The sequence below is a fragment of the Sapajus apella genome, unplaced genomic scaffold (assembly GCF_009761245.1).
Source record: "Sapajus apella isolate SASKATOON/1434 unplaced genomic scaffold, GSC_monkey_1.0 scaffold6, whole genome shotgun sequence".
NCBI classification, from domain to species: Eukaryota; Metazoa; Chordata; class Mammalia; order Primates; family Cebidae; genus Sapajus; species Sapajus apella.
In genome coordinates, this window is record NW_022436946.1 from 64,782,141 (window position 1) to 64,801,073 (window position 18,933).

The window sequence follows — 18,933 nt, forward strand, 5'->3', positions numbered from 1 at the left end:
ACAGACTATTGGTAGAAATATGGACATTAAATGTACTGCAGGCGTAAGTTAAAATGAAAATGAGAAACATGTTATTGGAAACTGGAGGAAAGGAGATCCCTGTTACACAGCAGAAAGCTTAGGTGAATTGTGCCCTGCAATTATGTAGAAAGCAAAATCCGTAAATAATAAAGTGAATATTTAGCTGAGAGGTTTTCCAAACAAAATGTTAAAGATGAGGCCTGGTTTCCTCTTGCTGCCTATAATAAATTGCAAGAGGAAAGATAAATTTAGGGAAGAACTTTAAGTGAAGAAGAATCAGGACTGATGCTTTGGGAAATTCACGGCCTATTTAGATTGCAAAAACACTAAAATTAGGAGATTCACCATCAGGAAAGCATGCTCAGGAAAGCATCACTAGACAACCTTTGCTATTGTCTCAAAAGAAACAAAAAGATTATTCAATCACACAGGGGGCTCTTTGAAGAAATTTGGAGTGTGACTCATGGATCCTTTTATCCATTTAAGTACAAGCTAGGAATAGAGACAGGGTGATTCAGGAGGAATCCACAGAAGAGCCTCTTGCCTACTGTTGTAAGTTTCTGTGATATATCCAGGAGACACCCTCGTTCTTGAAAATGTTATACTAGCAGAAACACTGCCAACTTTGAGACAGGCAGGCTGGTTGGTTTCCTGTTTTGAAGTGGCTTAGATAAAAAGAACAAAAGCTCCTTACACAAGTTGCAGTTTACACTACTTCCAGCCAATCAGCAACAAAAGACCCAAGAGCTATTAACCCCAAGTTCCTGCTTTAAGGGATTAGGGACTTCCCTGGGGCTCCATATGCATACTAAGACTTAAACTTCAACTCATAGCTACCCTTTCCTCATTTTAAAGCTAAAAATCACTACCAGGGATGGAGATTTAAACTGCTAATGTCACATGTGATGTACAAAGAAGCATGTAAAGCCACCGCACAATTGCTAGAGAAACTCCTCCTATACTTGCCCTGATAAAACACTTATCTATGGAAAGGCCCTGTAAAACTAACTCACATGCTACCCTCAGAGAGCAGCCTGCCCTTTTCCTTGTGCAGGGCTGACTTCTTGTGCACAAGGTAAAATAAAGCTTTCTCTTTCTCTTTGCTGCCATGTCTGGTGATCTGTATTTCCATCCTGGAAGACTACAAGAACCCAGGGTGCTGATTATATCTTGTGGTACTTTAGATGGGACCCTCATTTTAGGGTCCCGTGGGAGCAAGTGGCACAGCCTGGAGGACAGAGATGGATGACCAGGCACAAACAAAGGGAGCTGCAGCATTGTTTCAACCTGCACCATTGTTTCAGCCCTGGTGCCTTGGTGAGTCAGGTTCCTACATCAGATAAGTCCTCATTCCCTTTTTCTTTCTCTCTCTATTTTTCTTCCCCTCTTCTCTTTCTCTTTGCTTCTGTGTTTGATGATCTGTCTTGATTTCTGTACTAGAAGATTACAAGAACCCAGAACACTGATAACAACTTGAGCTGAAATGGACAGAGTGAGGGCAAGATAAATGAAGAATGTCAGACTCCCAAAATTCTACATGCAGAAAAAAAGGCTGATAAAACTACTCAGCAACAAACACATTGTATGTTTCAAGAAGAAGAAAAGATGATTCCAAGGATGGAACTTCAGGCCAGGAGGATGTAGCCAGAAATCACAAAAGACTATTTCCAGGCCTTGCAATTTAAGTTTTCCCAGTTTGAAGGATTTGAAATTTTGTGGGACTGAGGACTCATTTTTTCCTTTCATTTTCTCCTTTTTGGAATGGGAATACAGTTGATCCTTGAACAACACAGGGTTGAACTGCATGTGTCCACTTATATGCAGATTTTTTTCAACCAAATGGGGATTGAAAATACAGTGTTCTTGGGATGAAAAACTCACACATATGGAGGGCCAACTTTTCATATATACAGGTTCTACAGGACCTACTGTGGGATTTAAGTATGCCAGGATTTTGGTGTACGCAGGGGGTCTGGAACCAATCTCCTTTATATACTGAAGGACAATGATATTTGTAACTAGTATCTTATGTTGGTCATACCATTGTATTTTGGGAGAAAATAACTTATTTTCTAGTTTTACAGATCCACAGATGGGGAGTTTTTCCACAGGATGAATTATACCCAAGATCTCACTAATACTGAACCTGATGGTTAAGATAATATGATTTGGGACTTTTAAAGCTGTTAAGATTTAAGTAATATATTTGACTTTGAATTGATTCTATAGTGAATTGAGACTGTGGAGTATATTGGGATGGGATGTATGCATTTTGCATATAGAATGGACATAAACCTTTAGGGCCAAAGGGAAGACTAGCAGGTTATGGCTCCCCAAACATGTCCACATCCTAATCCCTGAAACCTGTCAATATGTTGCCTTATGTGGCAAAAAGGACCTTACGGATGTGATTAAGGATCTCAAGATGGGGAGACCATCTTAGGTAACCCAATGTATTCACGAACGTCCTTATAGGGGACAAGCAGGATGGTTAAACACAGAGATGTAAAGTGGAAGAAGAGGAGCCAAAGAGCGGGAGCAACCTCTGGAAGACAGAAAAGGCAAGAAAACTGATTGTTCCTGAGAGCCTCCAGATGAAATGCAGCTGTGCTAACACCTTGATTTTAGCCCACTAAAACTGATTTTAGACTTCTGTACTCTAGAACTGTTGCCAGGTTTGGGGGTACAGGGGAGCGCTTAGCTTTCCTGAGAGGACATTTTTCCAGGCTTTTGGTTTTTTACTTATCCAAGAAAGGGAGAGGGGACCACGCCGGGTGCGGTACGCTTGTAAATACCGGACCCCAAAAAAGTTTTTGCAGAGATTTATTTAGGCAGAGAAAGAGAAAAATGAGAGAGAAAAAGGCTTCCATGAAGTGTGTGGAAGGGGACCCAAATATGGTATCCAAAGGGGTGTGGAAGAAGGGGACTTTTAATCTGGGATGAATTCCCTCCCTCTCCAAATCCCCTGGCAAATGACACGAATTCCTTTAAACTTTCGCTGGAGGGACTGACTTTTGATTCTTTCCCACGTCCACAAAAATTAAAACAGAAACCATTATGGAAACTAATGGGAGTGGAGCATGGTGCTGGGAAGTTCTTGCCCTTAAAACTACGCCCCTTTGTGGACCCAGAAGGAGAACACATTCCCTCAGAACTGTAAGAGAATAAATTTGTGTTGCTCTAAGTCACTAAATTTGTGGAAATTTGTTACAACAGCAGCAGGAAACAAACTCAGGAACCAGCAATGCATGAAGTATATGTGGACTGCTGTGCTGTAATAAAGTTTTTGTCTTTGACCCAAGAGCCTTGTGTCTTCTGGCAGCATCCATGAGACTATGGCAAGCTGACTTGCAGGAGGGGCAAAATCTTGGACCATTCACAGTTCTTAACATTTAGTTGATAAAAATGATGATACATAGACCGAGTGTGGTGGCTCATCCCTGTAATCCCAGCACTTGGGAGGCCAAGGTGGGCAGATCATGAGGTCAGGAGTTCAAGACCAGCCTGGCCAACTTGGTGAAACCCCGTCTCTATTAAAAAAAAAAAAAAAAAGATGATACAGTCATGGGTATTTTTCCCACTTTTAATATCTTCCAATTTTCATTTTCTTTTTTTTTTTTTTTTTCCAATTTACAGGTAAGATTTTAATATATGTCAAAACTTTCTTTTTTTCAGTTCACATGTTAATGTCAAATCTGAAAATCTTCCAATTTTCTGATCAATAAATCTACTTCTAAGTAAGATACCACTTAAGTAGCTATGAAATTTAATAATAGCCCATGATTTACATTTCAGTACATAAATTATGAATAATCATACTCAGAAGTTAACAAGCTGGATGGGCACAGTGGCTCATGCCTCTAATCCCAGCACTTTGGGAGGACAAGGCAGGAGGACCACTTGTGAGGAGTTCGAGACCAGCCTGGCCAACATATAGTGAAACCCTGTCTCTATTTAAAAATACAAAAATTTGCTGGGTGTGGTGGTGCATGCCTGTAGTCCCAGCTACTTGGGAAGCTGAAACAGGAGAATTGCTTGAACCACAGAGGTGGAGGTTGCAGTGAGCCATCCAGCTTGGGCGATAGAGCAAGACTCCATCTCAAAAAAAAAAAAAAAAATTAACAAACTCAGCTTCTTTACTACTCTTGCTCTCTTGCATTAAAAAATCATGAAAATAGCATCTATTTGTAAAAATATGTTAAAGCAGCTTTAATTTCAAATAACACATGCTTTGTTTTACGATTTTTGTGTTAGATCTTTACAGAATGACACTATCTTTAAACGACATCATAGAGAAGGGATTTTTTTTTTTTTTTTTTTTTGAGATGGGGTCTCGCTCTGTCACTAGGCTGGAGTGCAGTGGAATGATCTTGGCTTACTGCTACCTCTGACTCCCTGGTTCAAGCTCCTGCCTCAGCCTCCCACGTAGCTGAGATGACAGCACCACCATGCCCAGCTAATTTTTGTATTTTTAGTAAAGATGGGGTTTTGCCATGTTGGCCAGGATGGTCTTGATCTCCTGATCTCATGATCCACCTACCTCAACCTCCCAAAGTTTACAGGCATGAGCCACCATGCCCAGCTGAAAAAGGATTTCTTTTAGTGGAATAATCCCTAAATTAAGTCTCATGCATGCCTCAGATCATTAGAATCCCAGAGATGGTAGAGTCAGCATTGCCTACTCCAAAAAGTTAGGAGACATTATAAACATGGTACAACTTTTTGGGGAATAAAAAGTTCGATGTGTGAAAATAAAGAACCAGAGAAAATTCCTATGCAGTCAAATGCATTTATTTTGTAGCTTAAGCAAGACAGGTAGTATACAAATTCATAATGAAAATGCCACCCAGGGATTAACAGCTTGCCATGCATGCAACTCTGTGCATAAAACCAAGTTGTTTTAAAACCAGTGTTCAGCTTTGATTCCTCCATGAAATTAACTCTGTGTTGCTCACATGTTTACATAATTCAGGCCACCCTGAATATCTGTTAGGGGGGAATTTACAACCCACTGACTATCTCAGCTCAAAGCCAGATGACTATCACCTATACATCTGCCAAGGTAATAGCATGGCAAATAGTATTTTTTCTTGTTCTGTAACCAATGGCACGGATACACCAACACAGAGATACCCAGAAGGCACCTCCGCTCACTCAGCTGACAACTTTCCTAACATTTCTTGGAAACAAGAGTACCATGCATGTACTGTGAATGGGTACTCATTCTGAGGCAGGGGAGGGCTGTCCCCAGGTTACAGTGTGGGTGGTTGGATGTTATCAGAATAGCTGTTTCAGCACAACCCACCAGAAACACTGGCCACAGTGACAGTTTAAGATGAGCCTCCTGACATCCTGGTAGACACTCAGACCCCCTGACTAAAGCTTGGCTCAATTAAGGGTTGGGTGAAAGGTATGGAGATTTGGAAGCGCCTATAAGAGGTAGGAGGCAGTATCCTAGTTTATACTGTTTTATGTATAGTTCAGCCTCATCTGAAGGTGAAGTCATAAATTCACAACATACTAGAGGTGGGATGGATCACTTCAGACATTCAACCTACAATTAAAAATGTGGCAGCCCAGAAAGGTAAAGCAACTTGCTAAAGGTAGAGCACAGTAGTGGCAGGGCCAGATTAGAATTCAGTAGGCTAATCCTCACCCAAGAATGCTGACAAAAAGTATTTGGCCAAATTTTTCAACAAGGAAGACGAGCTAGTATAAATCCGAGGTGTCCAATCTTTTGGCTTCCCTGGGCCACACTGGAAGAATTGTCTTGGGCCACACATAAAATACACTAACAACAGCTGGTGAGCTTAAAAAAAAATAGCAAAACAAAATCGTTTTCAGAAAATTTACTTATTTGTGTTGGGCTGCATTCAAGGCCGTCCTGGGCCACATGCTGTGGGTTGAACAAGCTTGGTGTAAATACTTTAATACCCCCCAAAGCTCCAAATGTATTAAAAAGGAAAAAACAAAGCAAAACAAACAGACAAACAAACTCAGCCTAATCAGCTCAGCTCCCTTCTAAAGGGGTCTCTTCCCTGTCTCTCTGTGTCTGTCTCTGTGTGGCTCTCTTCCCCAAATGCAATTTTGGTGGATGTAGATTTCTTGCTATACAAAGACAGAATCCACATCTCCAGGAAGACCCTTTACAGAGCATGTTTCTCAATTCAGGTCTTTATGTGAGGTCTGGGAAAGTGGCTTAGTTTCCAGAACAATAGGTGGTTCAGAAATCAGGAGATCATCCTCCCCAAAGGAGTTCTGGTCTGTGTTCACAAAGTTGGGGATGTCAAACTTCATGAGCCTGTTCAGCTCCTCCTCTGGCTGCCCAGTGCTTCTGATGGCCTCCTGGAGTTGGACATCACTGTCGAGGGCTGTGGTCTGGTGACAAGCTTTCACCTTGTCCAAGCGTTCTACCTCATTGATGTAGCAGTGAAAGAGAGACCTGGACTCCTCATTGCCTTGGCGAGAAAATACCTTATCTGGCTCCAGAGGTCTTCCAAAGTCTGACACAAAGCTGTTCATTCTGAATCTCTTCTCTGAGGATTCTGCATTGCTATTAAAAAAAAAAAAAAAAAGAAGAAGAAGGAAAAGACTGCTTACACTCCAGCCCATTCACCTGCAGAATCATGGTTTTCTGCATAGGGCAAGCCAGCACATTTCCACTAAGCACCTACTGAGTGTAAGCCCATTGCATTGCATACAGACAAACATGAAAAATATGAGACATCCCCTCTGAATATGTACAAATAAACCCAAGGCAAAAGGTTCAAGATGAGGGCCCCCAGATCATCCTGAAAACAGATACTTTGCTGAGGAATTCCGCAATATTCTGCAGACACAACAGTATTTTTCAGTGGGATTCGTGGATCATTTACATTGTAATTACTTGAAATGCCTCTTAAAATGCAGATTCCTGGGTTGTAGACCTTCAGAATCTGTGAATGTAGGCTCAGTCATATGCATTTTCATATATTCTCTGCGGGGCAGACCCGGGCAAGAACCTCTGAGTGTTTGTTATTTAAGTTGAGACAAATGGTCTCCAGAGGTGGAACCTGTGGCAAGATCACTTTTGGAAGGAATCAGTGATTCTTGGAACCTGTGGGCTGTGGCCACCTTGAGCCCTTCGAGCTCTTTGAGCTCTCAGCTTCTATGGCTCACCTGTTCTGCCTTGGTGAGACTTCACTCAGGCTAAGCCTCTTCTTCTTGATAGAGGCTTTTTGACTTTATCTGAGATTTGGTTTGATTATAAGCTTACCTAAAATGAAGAATGCTGCATCCCTACTGGAACTATAAAATTCTTTTTGTTGGCAACCATTCCTGAGAAGTGTCCTTGTGGGGAGTACTCCAGTTTCTACAGGATTTACAATCTGTCTTTGAGGCATGGCTTTTCTGGTGAGTTCACTTTTGCTTCTTTCTGCATGCCTAGTTTAATATTTTGTTTAATCTTCATGCCTGGGTTAAAATTTCTGTGAACACTCCAATTTGGGTTTGCATGTATGTCAATGATTTGGCTTTTCCTCCTTGCTTCTGAAAATCTTCAAGAGCAAAAATAAACATCCTAAATAGTGGATAAATGATGGCTAATTAAAAGCCATTATGTCAACTCCCACTGTATAAGGCACTAATCTACACTCCTGACATTTTACTGACAAGATTTAAAGGATTTTCTTTGCACACCAGTACAAACTCCTGACATTCCTCTGACATGGTTTATGGGATTTTCTTTGCTCTTAAGAAATTAATAAGAAATTAAGTGAGATTCTCAAACATCACAGCATGCCAGGTCTTCTGGTACTCCAGCTGGCTATATGGCTTTTCCTGGTGCACACAAACTCAATGGGCATCATGGAGATCATTCAAACTCCCCACCCTGTTTTTCTTAGAGCTGAAATAGAAACTGCAAGTACAGAGTTAATACGTGGAGGCTTCTAGGCTATCTCTCTCTCTCTCTCTCTCTCTCTTTTTCTGCCTATGTTGAACCTGCTGACTTTTCTGCTGGTGTTAAGACAAACTCACTGCTTCTGGCATTCCAGTCAAAATGAAAAAAACTTAATAGGTTTACAGATTACAACAGATTCCTGGAAACCAACAATTTAGATACCTTTGGAAATGTAAATCTAGGTTTGTTGACTAAAAAGTGCTTTGGGTAATGGAACACTTAATTAAAGCGTTGGTATTCTAAAAGCAAATAACCACATAAATGTTTATAAAACTTAGCCTCTCAGATCAAGCAAGGCAAAATCTTGCACTCAGAGGAGTAATATATCTTTGTCTGACATAAAAATTGCTTTATCTAACATGGAAAGACTAGAAAAAGCTGGAGAAAAACCGTGCTAAACTGCTTCCTCATCCACATTGACTAGTCAAGCAAACCAGACCAGCAAACAAAAGATAGGTTTGTTACTAAAAATCCAAGGCCACTTGAAGATTTTATCTTTCTTATACAATGTAGCCAGTCCTGGCTAACATATAAATATTAAAAATATACCCTAAACTCATTTGAAACTGAAATAAAGGATGAAAGGTTTATTATTATTTTTATTTTTATCAAACTGCTATGAAAATTTTCTTATCCAAAATTTTAGTTCACAGCCTTAATAACATTATTTGCTGAGCTAAACAAAAATTAGCCAAGTGAACAAGTCCCATTTTGTCAGAAATACAATTTGAGTCCGACTGTCCTTTTATAAACTGAGTTTGAATTACTATGTTATACTGTCTCATGACTAAAATATCCAAATGAAAGCTAGAGAATCTGCTTCTATGTATTTGTGTTGTCTGTATGTTTTAATGTTGTATATATATTTTTCTACCAAAATATATTAAAGAGATCTGATTAATAAATTTAAAAGGGAAGAAAAGCACTTAAATTGAGTACTTTAACAAAAATATGGTAACTAACTCAAGTGTTTTTAGTTCACATTACTTACGTAAATCTTTGATAAATAAGCTGGTTTTAAGTTTGTTGATAAAATTGAAATAGAGAGGTCTTCAAAACTGTCAGCATACAATTTTGCCTGGGTTTTCATTCAGACAAGATTGTACTAGATGTTTTAAGGTGATAAAATTATAAATTCAGCCTAAAAACAGAATAAATTTGTTTCTGTAATTCTTCCATATGTAAGACTAATTTCATATTATTGGTTTAATAAAAGCAGCTGCATCTTCTGATTTATTGTAAAAATACTCATATATTTAACTTTAAGGTTCTTACTTAGGTGAACAACTGATATTCACAAGCTATAAAAATGGTTAAGAGGGACATAACTTAAAATAATGACTACCTTTATCGAATGTCTCAATTTCTGTGAGTAATCCAAGTATAACTGTTAAAAGTAAACAGGCCAGGCATGGTGGCTCATGTCTGTGATCTCAGCATTTTGGAAGGCAAAGTCAGGAGAACTGTTTGAGCCCAGAAGTTTGAGATCAGCCTGGGCAACATGACAAAACCCCATCTCTACTGGTAAGTAGGAGAGAGACATGAAGAAAGTTCTAAGTATGAACATACATTTTTGGTAAGGAAGGTTAAAAAGAAAAGGGAATAATTTTGTATAAGAAAGGATCTGTGTAATAAATTTTTGTTCTAACATAAAATGGTTATTTAAGAAAGAGGAAGAATGACACAAAACTAAAGGCTTAAGCATGTTATTGAAAATTTGAGCAGGTCATGCAAAGTCCGTGAAGGCTATAATTAGAAGGTAATTATCTATAAGGCTTACTAAAGATTGAGCTTTGATATTAAAAATACAATGATATGAGAGAGAAAAAGTTATGTTTCTAGAGAAAAACTATAATACTCTTGTCCTTAGGTTTTTAGCCCTGTGCCTTATTTTCAAGTTCTTATTACCTTCCTATGGGATAGACCACATCCCGAATTATTCTAGATTCTTTCAATCCAACTTTCTACCATGAAATTACTAAAAATGCAAACTGTTCTGTTTCTGAAGCCCTATAACCTTAAACTTGGTGAATTTTAAGGGACAAGTCTAAAGTGTAATGTATGGGTCACACAGAGAGTTCACCAAAGCACCTGTATTAATCTGTTTTCACACTGCTATGAAGAACTATTTGAGTCTAGGTAATTTATAAAGAAAAGAGGTTTAATTCACAAAGTTCTGCATGGCTAGGGATGTCTCAGGAAACTTAAAATCATGGTGGAAGGCAGAGGGAAAGCGAGGCACATCTTACATGGCGTCAACAGAGGGGGAACCACCACATACTTTTATTTATTTACTTATTTATTCATTCACTCATTCATTCATTCATTTACTTATTTTTGAGATGGAGTCTCATTATGTCACTCAAACTGTAGTGCAGTGGCTTGATCTTGGCTCATTGTAACTTCTGACTCCCAGGTTCAAGTGATCCCCCTGCCACAGCCTCCCAAGTAGCTAGGATTACAAGCACGCACCATCACGCTGGGCTATTTTTTGTATTTTTAGTAGAGACGAGGTTTTACCATGTTGGCTACGTTGGTCTTAAACTCCTGACCTCAAGTGATCAACCTGCCTCAGCCACCTAAAGTACTGGGATTACAGGCATGAACCACTGTGCCCAGCCGAGAAATCACCACATACTTTTAAGCCATCATATCTTGTGAGCACTCACTATCACAAGAATAGCAAGGGGGAAACTGCCCCCATGATCCAATCACCTCCCATCACATCCCTCCCAGGACACACGGGGATTACAATTTGAGATGAGATATGGGTAGGGACACAGAGCCAAACCATATCAGCACCTTATGCCATAAATAGACACATGCAAACTGCAAACAAGGATGAGAAGTTGACAGCTTCATGCAGCAGACAGCTTTTCCCAAGACATCAGAATAAGACTCCATATCATAAGAGCCTTTTGCCCCTCTTAATGCCTACCTTTTTCGCTTGACAGGATAATGGTGCACTTGAAATTTCACAATCAATACATTTTGCTGATAATTTGACAAAACCTGACCTAAGAGATACATCCTGTAGTGCACCTAATGGGAGACTTTGGCAACATCCCTAATACAACTGTTGTTCTCTGTCTGCTCTACTTTAATTCAACCTAGCCATGGGAATACCAGATAATAAAATTGTTCTATATTACCTGTTATTTAAATAAATAAATATCTGTGCTATTGCTAATACTACATACTGTACCTAGATATATTCCTCTGGGAAAATGGAGACCCATATATACAAAATAAGAAAACAGGCCACATAGTTAAAACACATCTCACCTAATTCCCTGTGGCCATTTGATTTATTCAACTGATTGCCTTTAAGCCCAGGTTCATGCTTCAAAACTATCAGGCAAACTGAGATTATCATATTACTATTAATTTTACTGTCCACTTTTCTTTGCAAACTTTGTACCTGTTACTTGTTAAACTTCTGCAGAAGTACAACTCCCAACAGAATAATGCTGGACCAGCAGTTTGAGGTGATAGCTAACACTTACAAAACAGACAAAATTATAAACTTAAATATGGGCTTCAGGTAGACTTAGCCTGAGAGCTATTCCATTCAAACCTCCTTGGTTGTTCAAATGTGGCTAAAAGGCTTTTGACACTGATTCCTGGCCACCAGTCTAGCACAGGACTAGATTAGACCAAACCAGGACAGGTAAATCCCGGCACAGAGGGACAATCAAAATTTAACTATGGGATGATTCATCAGTGATGCCTTTAGAGAAAGATACTCATCAAAAGAGAGAAGGTGAAAGTTGTCAGAATCAAAATGAAGTCACTTATGTTAAAAACCCTGGCAACAGAGCTGGTGAAGTTCATGAAAGGAGGGTTCTCATGCATGAGTGCCTGTCAATGAGAATCATCACAAAAAAACTGAAAAAAACATAACTTTGCACAAAGGCCATCTCAGTCTTACAACAAAAAAATACTTCTGCAAGGACATCTGCCCAGCAACTATCCGTCCAACCTTGAACTGATGCCACCTTTGTTATTAATCCTTGTGGCCAAAGATAACTATCTTGAAATAATTGTGTAATACTCCTCACTTTTCCTTTAAATATCTTTATCTTCCTTTGCCTCCTAGAATACACACATAGTTTCCCTTGATCTGAGTATTCCCATTGCAGTGCCCTATTAGCAAAAAAATATCATTTTGTTTTAGACAGCCTCTGTTATTTGGGTTGATAATGTGAAAAACTGTCATCATGGACAACACTTACTTCCATTCAGTTACTATTCTTATCATCACTGGGTAAAGTTTACATACCATATATGTAAATGTGAAATGCAAAGACCTTAAGTATAAAATATGATGCATTTTATTAATAAACACACCCATGTAACTACCGCCCCATCAACATAAAGGACATTTATTTCCTTCATTCCAGAAAGTTTTCTTTCATTCAATTTCTCCTCCCTTTAGACAACACTGCTCGGATTCTATTTCCACAGACTAGGTTAGGCTGTTCTTGAAATTCATGTAAATAGAATCATACAATATATCGCCTTTTGTGCCTGGGTTCTTTTGCTCAATGTTTTTGAGATTTATCTAGATTGTTGCATATGACAATAGTTTGTCCTTTTTCTTACCAATGTTCATTGTATGAATATACTACAATCTGTTTATTCATTCTCCTGCTGAAAGACATTTGGGTTGTTTCCAGCTTTGGACTATGTGAGTAAAGCTACTTTGAACATTGTTGAGAAGTCTCTTTGTGCATGTTTTTACTTCTCTTGAATAAATACGTAAGAATAGAATTCTATTCTTACGTATTTATTCAAGAGAAGTAAATGTATGCTCAACTTTATGAGAAACTGCAAAGAGTTTTCCAAAGTAGCTGTACCATTTTACATTCCACCACAATGTATGAGAATTAGTTTTTCCACCTCTGTTGTAGTCCATTTCATGTTGCTGTAAAAGCATACTTGAGACTGAGTAATTTACAAATTAAAGAAGTTTATTTAGTTCATGGTTCTTCAGACTGAGAAGCTCAAGGGTATTGAAGCCCTGGCTTCTGGTGAGGGCTTTCATGCTGCATCACAACACTGCAAAGAAGGTCAAAGGAGAAGCAGACCCATAAAAAGGAAGGAAAATCTGAGGAGCGTCCTGGCATTACAGCAACCTACTCCTGAGGGAACTAATCCATTCCCAAGAGAACTAGTCCAATATTGAGAAAGCAAGAACTCACTACTGTGAGAATAGCACCAAGCCATTCACAAGAGATCCCACCCCTATAACCCAAACACCTCCCATTAGGCCCAGCTTTCAAAACTGCCACACTGGGGACCAAATTTCAACATGAGCTTTGGTGAGGAAAAATAAACTATAACCAAGCCAAAGCAACCTGCTTCCCAACATCTGGTGTTGTCAATCATATTAATTTTAGACATTCCAATGGGAGTGAAATGGCATTTCACTGTGACTTGAATGGCATTTCTCTGATGTGTAATAACATCTGAGCATCTCTTACTGTGCTTATTGGCTATCAGTGTATCTTCTTTTGTGAAGCATCTGTAGGAGTCTATTTAAAAACTGACTTGTGGAAGTTTTGTAATATATTCTGAATATGAGTCCTTTGTCAGTTATGTGTATTGCATACATTTTCTCTTGATCTGTAACTTGGCATTTTCATTTTCTCAAAGATGTCTTTTGATGAACATAAGTTTTAATCAGTTAAGTTTATCAATTTTTGCCGGGCGCGGTGGCTCAAGCCTGTAATCCCAGCACTTTGGGAGGCCGAGGCGGGCGGATCACGAGGTCAAGAGATCGAGACCATCCTGGTCAACATGGTGAAACCCCATCTCTACTAAAAATACAAAAACATTAGCTGGGCATGGTGGTGCGTGCCTGTATTCCCAGCTACTCAGGAGGCTGAGGCAGGAGAATTGCCTGAACCCAGGAGGCGGAGGTTGCGGTGAGCCGAGATCGTGCCATTGCACTCCAGCCTGGGTAACATGAGTGAAACTCCGTCTCAAAAAAAAAAAAAAAAAAAAAAAAAAGTTTATCAATTTTTTTCCCTTTGTTTTCGTGCTTTTTACATCTTCTCTGAGATACAATTGCCTATCCTAACATCATGAAGATATTTTCCTGTGCTTTCTTCTAGAACCATGTTGGCCAATTACCAATATGTGGCTATTTACATTTCAATCAAGTGAAATTCACAATTTGGTTTCTCAGTCACATTACCCATATTGCAAATGCTCGGTAACCACATGTGGCCAGTGGCTACCTATCTGCACAGCACAGACACATTTCCATCATCACAGACAGTTCTATTTGTCAGTGCAGTTCTAGGAGCTTTTACTTTGAAGAACGTTCCATGTTGAGATAAGGTAATCTTTCATTTTTTCTGTTTATCCAGTTGGACCAGCACTGTCATGTAAAAAGATTTTTCTTTCAATTGACCTTATTCAAAAATCATGGTATTACTACATACTAGTAATGAAAAGGTAACTCCATTCACAATAACACACACACACACAAAATAGAATAGTTAACAATAAATTTAACTAAGGATGTTCAAGACCTGTATTCTGAAATTTTCAAAACATTAAACGGAAATTGAAGAACACCTAAGCATATGGAAAGATAGATCATGTTTGTGAATTGGAAGACTTCAAGTAGAAAATTATATAACCATAGACATAAGCTAGGCAGTTTCCTTCTTTCAAGAGCCAAAAGCCCTTCAGTTTGTATCTGTTTATGTTCATTCTCTAATGCTTTCCAATAGTTTTTCGTGTTTTGCCAAGATTTTATCATTGTTATAATTGTTAGAAGCTTTCCGGTGTCATCCTAACATTTAAAAACTACAACTGTTTATTTTGATAGAATCCTGAAAACATTTTTTACTTACTTGTTTTTAGAATTTGTAGTCATAGTTTTCTGCCTATTATAAGAAAAGCTATTGGACTTAACCTATTGACTGCAACATCACATAACTCTACTAGCCGAAATAAAGACCATTCAGACTGTTCCGATCCTTAGCCTTTTCTTCTTCTCACCACAGGTTAAGTCATGTATTCTGCATATCTGTAAAATTCTTTGTACCTGCACAGAGTGCACCTAACACAAGGACCCACCCAGTCCTTTGATACCCAAACAGTAATTGTCATTTACTCCCCATAACACCCACATGCTCACAGTCTTTCCTCAACTCTCCAACTCCTCTGTCTGATATTCCAGACCCCTGCCCTCACATCATCTGGCCTTTCCAGTGTCCTCTCCCACCAGTCACCTTGCTAATCCTATAGTCTAGCAACAAAGGACATGACAGGCCCCCAGTGTACTCAGGACTGTCACTCTCTGTGCCTTCGTTTGTGCTGTTCTTTCTACCTGATAGGCCCTTCCACCAGTCTTTCTGTGAAAATCAAATACCTTCTTCACTGTCAACGCCAATGTCACTGACTTCATGGAGACACTCTCATCTCCCAATGGGAAGAAATCTGTCCCTCCTCTATGCTCTTGCCATATTTTACTAACCTGCTCTTTCAGGATGCATCCTTTTCTGCCTTGTGTCAGGGCTATTTTGTGTGTGGTCTTTCTCTTCTATATACTGATATGCTGTATTTGGTTCATCTTTGCATCCCTCAAAGGCCCTTACACTAATTAGACCTCAGTGAGCTCTTTATGAAATACCACGTACTGAACAGCAGTATCTGTAGGCTTGTCTAAAGCCCTGATTCCTATAAGAGGCACAGCCACTCTAGTGTTAATGAAGTGCTCCTTCCTCTGTGACCCTGAAGACAAATCAAGACAGAAGGATAGACTCCTCCCACCTCCATTTGCAGAGGAACAACACAAGTAATGCTCTGGATTATTCCACTAGCAATTTTCCAGATTTTTGATGAGTTTTTACAAATGAAATGACTGCTGCTGTGCTAATGGTCTTAGCATTCAGTTTGGCCCACTCATAAAAATTGGTGGGCACCTGGTAGTTCCAGCAGTCACTTCCAGTGTGATTTTAATGTATATGTCTGGCCAGGCACAGTGGCTCACACTGGTAATCCCAGCACTTTGCGAGGCCGATGCAAGCAGATCACTTGAGGCCAGGAGTTTGATACCAGCCTGGGCAACATGGTGCAGTTCTGTCTCTACTAAAAAATACAAAAATTAGGCTAGGTACTGTGGCTCATGCCAGTAATCCCAGAACTTTGGGAGGCAGAGGCGGGGGGATTACCTGAGGTTAGGAGTTTGAGACCAGTCTGGCCTACATTGAGAAACCCTTTCTCTACTAAAAATGCAAAAATTAGCCAGGTGTGGTTGCAGGTGCCTGTAATCCTAGCTACTCAGGAAGCTGAGGCAGGAGAATTCCTTGAACCCAGGTGGCAGAGGTTGCAGTGAGCTGAGATCGTGCCACTGTACTCCAGCCTGGGCGACAGAGCAAGACTCTGTCTCAAAAGAAAAAAGATACAAAAATTAGCTGAGTGTCTTGGCACATACCTGTAGTCCCAGTTACTTGGGAGGCTGAAGTGGGAGGATTACTTGAGCCTGGGCAGTAGAGGGTTGCAGTGAGCCGAGATCGCGCCACTGCACTCCCAGCTGGGTGACAGAGTGAGAACCCATCTCAAAAGAAAAATAATAATAACCTGAACAAAAGTTGTAGACTGAATCAGACACATAAAAGAGATTTTCTACATGTTCATAGTGGTAGATCCATCAGAATGGCAGGGCTTCCTCAAGAATCACTACCTCCGCACTTTGCCATCTAGTTCCTGTGGCCATGGTCAATATAAAACATTTTGAACACTAACTCTTCTCTGCTGTTAGTTTTTAGTTCCATGTACCCATTCTTTAATGAGTGCCATATTGGGGTAAATTGCTACTCAAGGTGTAATATAACTCCCATTTTTACAAGGTCCTGAGCAATCCTGCACTGGCCCCTATGTGAAGAAACTCCCACCTGGACGAGGTGTACTTAACGAAGGCTACAAAAGAAGAGTATGGGAGGCAAAGAATGCCCGGGCTTTGATAATTTTTCAAAAACTCCAAAGTATTCAACGTTAAAAATGTGACTCATACCTTTCCCATTACTCTCTATCTGGCAGATTTATGATAATGGAGCCATAATGCTTTAACAAGGCAGCATGCAGCGTAAATGGCTCCTTAGCTCAGAAAGCAGGAGGAAATGCTTCTTTTATCTTCACTGTCCTTAAAAAAATACAGATAAGAGATCCCCTTCCTGCTCCACCCGCTCTGCTGCCCATACAAAAGCAAATATTCCATTCATGGAAAAAATAATCCCCATCAAAACTGCTTCTTAGGCCTAAAAGCTTTTAAGAAGGGTGATGTCAGCTTTATAGCAGTCTTTCTTCCTCTGCAGTCTGCCTTCTCAGTGCTCACCAATACCTGCCTCTTTCCTTCTGAGTACATAGAAGACTATCCTATCCAGCCTGCGGCAGTCAGGTGGGCGTGGCTAGTTCTAACTAATGAGCTGTTGGAGGAAGGGATGTGTGCCGTGCCCAGATGAAGAATGGAGGGGCAGCCTTGAGATCTCCAAGTGTTTTCTTACCCTGTCACAGGAACCTAGGAGGCTGTGTGGTGGGGAACGGGCAGCTGCAAGGGAAGATGTTTCTGTCTGCCTCTTGCCAACCTTAGCAGACATGGAGTTTGAGCAAGAAATAAACCCCTGTTGTGTTATACCAAGATTTGAGGATTAACATCTTACTGTCTGACAGTCTAGCCTAGCACATATTCCCCTACTTAACAGAAGTCATTAGTTAGTGATTCCAGAAGTTCTCATTCTAGCATGATCCCAGGTCAAAAAATTCAGGGAAAAAATACCCATTTTACTGCAGAGTTATTGGCTCTGTGCAGTTAAGTGGATCTCAACTCTTGCCATCCAGTATGTTAAAGGAAAGGCCAGCCAGAGATGGCAGATAAACATTCTCTCCCAGGTAAACTGTGATTGATTCCTGGTGGCTGCCTGGAGATCTGTTTTGAAAATGATTCTCAGGCAAAAGTCTTGGCTATGCAGGGAAGATGATGAGTCCATTACTGATGTCTGCTGTGGGCATGGGCACAGGGGGTCAGGGCACAGGTGGAGCTATCTGCTACCCTGTGTCTTCTACTATCAACAGGAAGCTCACACACTTCTATGTGTCAGCAATGATAAGATCCTGGGGAGCCACTTGGCCCTGGCCTCAGATGCCTCCAGGGAGAAAAATATTAAATTCAGTAGTAGATCCAGCATTAGCCCACTCTGAACTTCCGGGCTTAGTTGGGTATCTTAAACATGCTGTTGGAATCATGTTCCAAAAGGATGCTGCTTGATGTCCTACTTTAGGAAGTAACTATCTTAGTGACAAACCACCCAGAGAGCCTGATATGTAAAGCAATCAAAATTCAAAGGTGTTGGTCCTTCTGGTCTAACACCAGGATTCTCTACTTAGCTGCCTTTCTAGATTCATCTTGCTTTTTCACTTTGGGACACAGCCAAGCTGAAGCTGGGACAGAATGAGGCAACATTTTGACCAGTGTAGATATATCCCATGGGAGAATGGGTTCCTTTTTCTTCTCCCACCTACTCTTTACCTAGAGCCTTCAGCTCACACAGTGACTCATCTTTACTGAGGGATGCTCTGGGACCAGCTTTTGCAAGCAGCTCCACAGTCTGCTCACTTCTGTGTTTACAACAGGGATGTCCAATTCTTTGGCTTCTCTGGATCACATTGGAAGAAGAGTAATTGTCTTGGCCCACACATAAAATAAACTAACACTAATGAGAGGTGATGAGCTAAAAAAATAAATGTCATACGTTTTTAAGTAAATTTAGGAATTTGTGCTGGGCTGCATTCAAAGGTATCCTGCGCCACACGTTGGACAAGATTGGTTTACAATAATGCTAGGAGGCAGATACTTCCTTACTTACATATAAGGAGTCTCAAGCACACAAAGGTTAATAATCCACACCAAAGTCTCAATAAGTAAACCTGGAAATGTTTGAATCCAGAGCCCCATG

The 18,933-nt window shown here is 40.1% G+C and overlaps 1 protein-coding gene across 6 annotated transcripts in view; it reads right to left on the reverse strand.

Moving 5' to 3' along the window:
- Positions 1 to 4,790: 4,790 nt before the first annotated feature.
- Positions 4,791 to 18,933, reverse strand: part of MRAP2 (melanocortin 2 receptor accessory protein 2) — a 66,830-nt gene continuing 52,687 nt past the window's right edge. For 5 of the 6 annotated variants that reach the window (XM_032275356.1, XM_032275355.1, XM_032275353.1 and 2 more), the window contains one exon: positions 4,791 to 6,574. In XM_032275356.1, the coding sequence (XP_032131247.1) occupies positions 6,184 to 6,574 (391 nt within the window). In that variant the 3' untranslated portion in view covers positions 4,791 to 6,183. Of the gene's footprint in view, positions 6,575 to 16,415; positions 16,440 to 18,933 lie in introns of those variants that run through there. The other variant, XM_032275357.1, reaches the window with a different exon arrangement.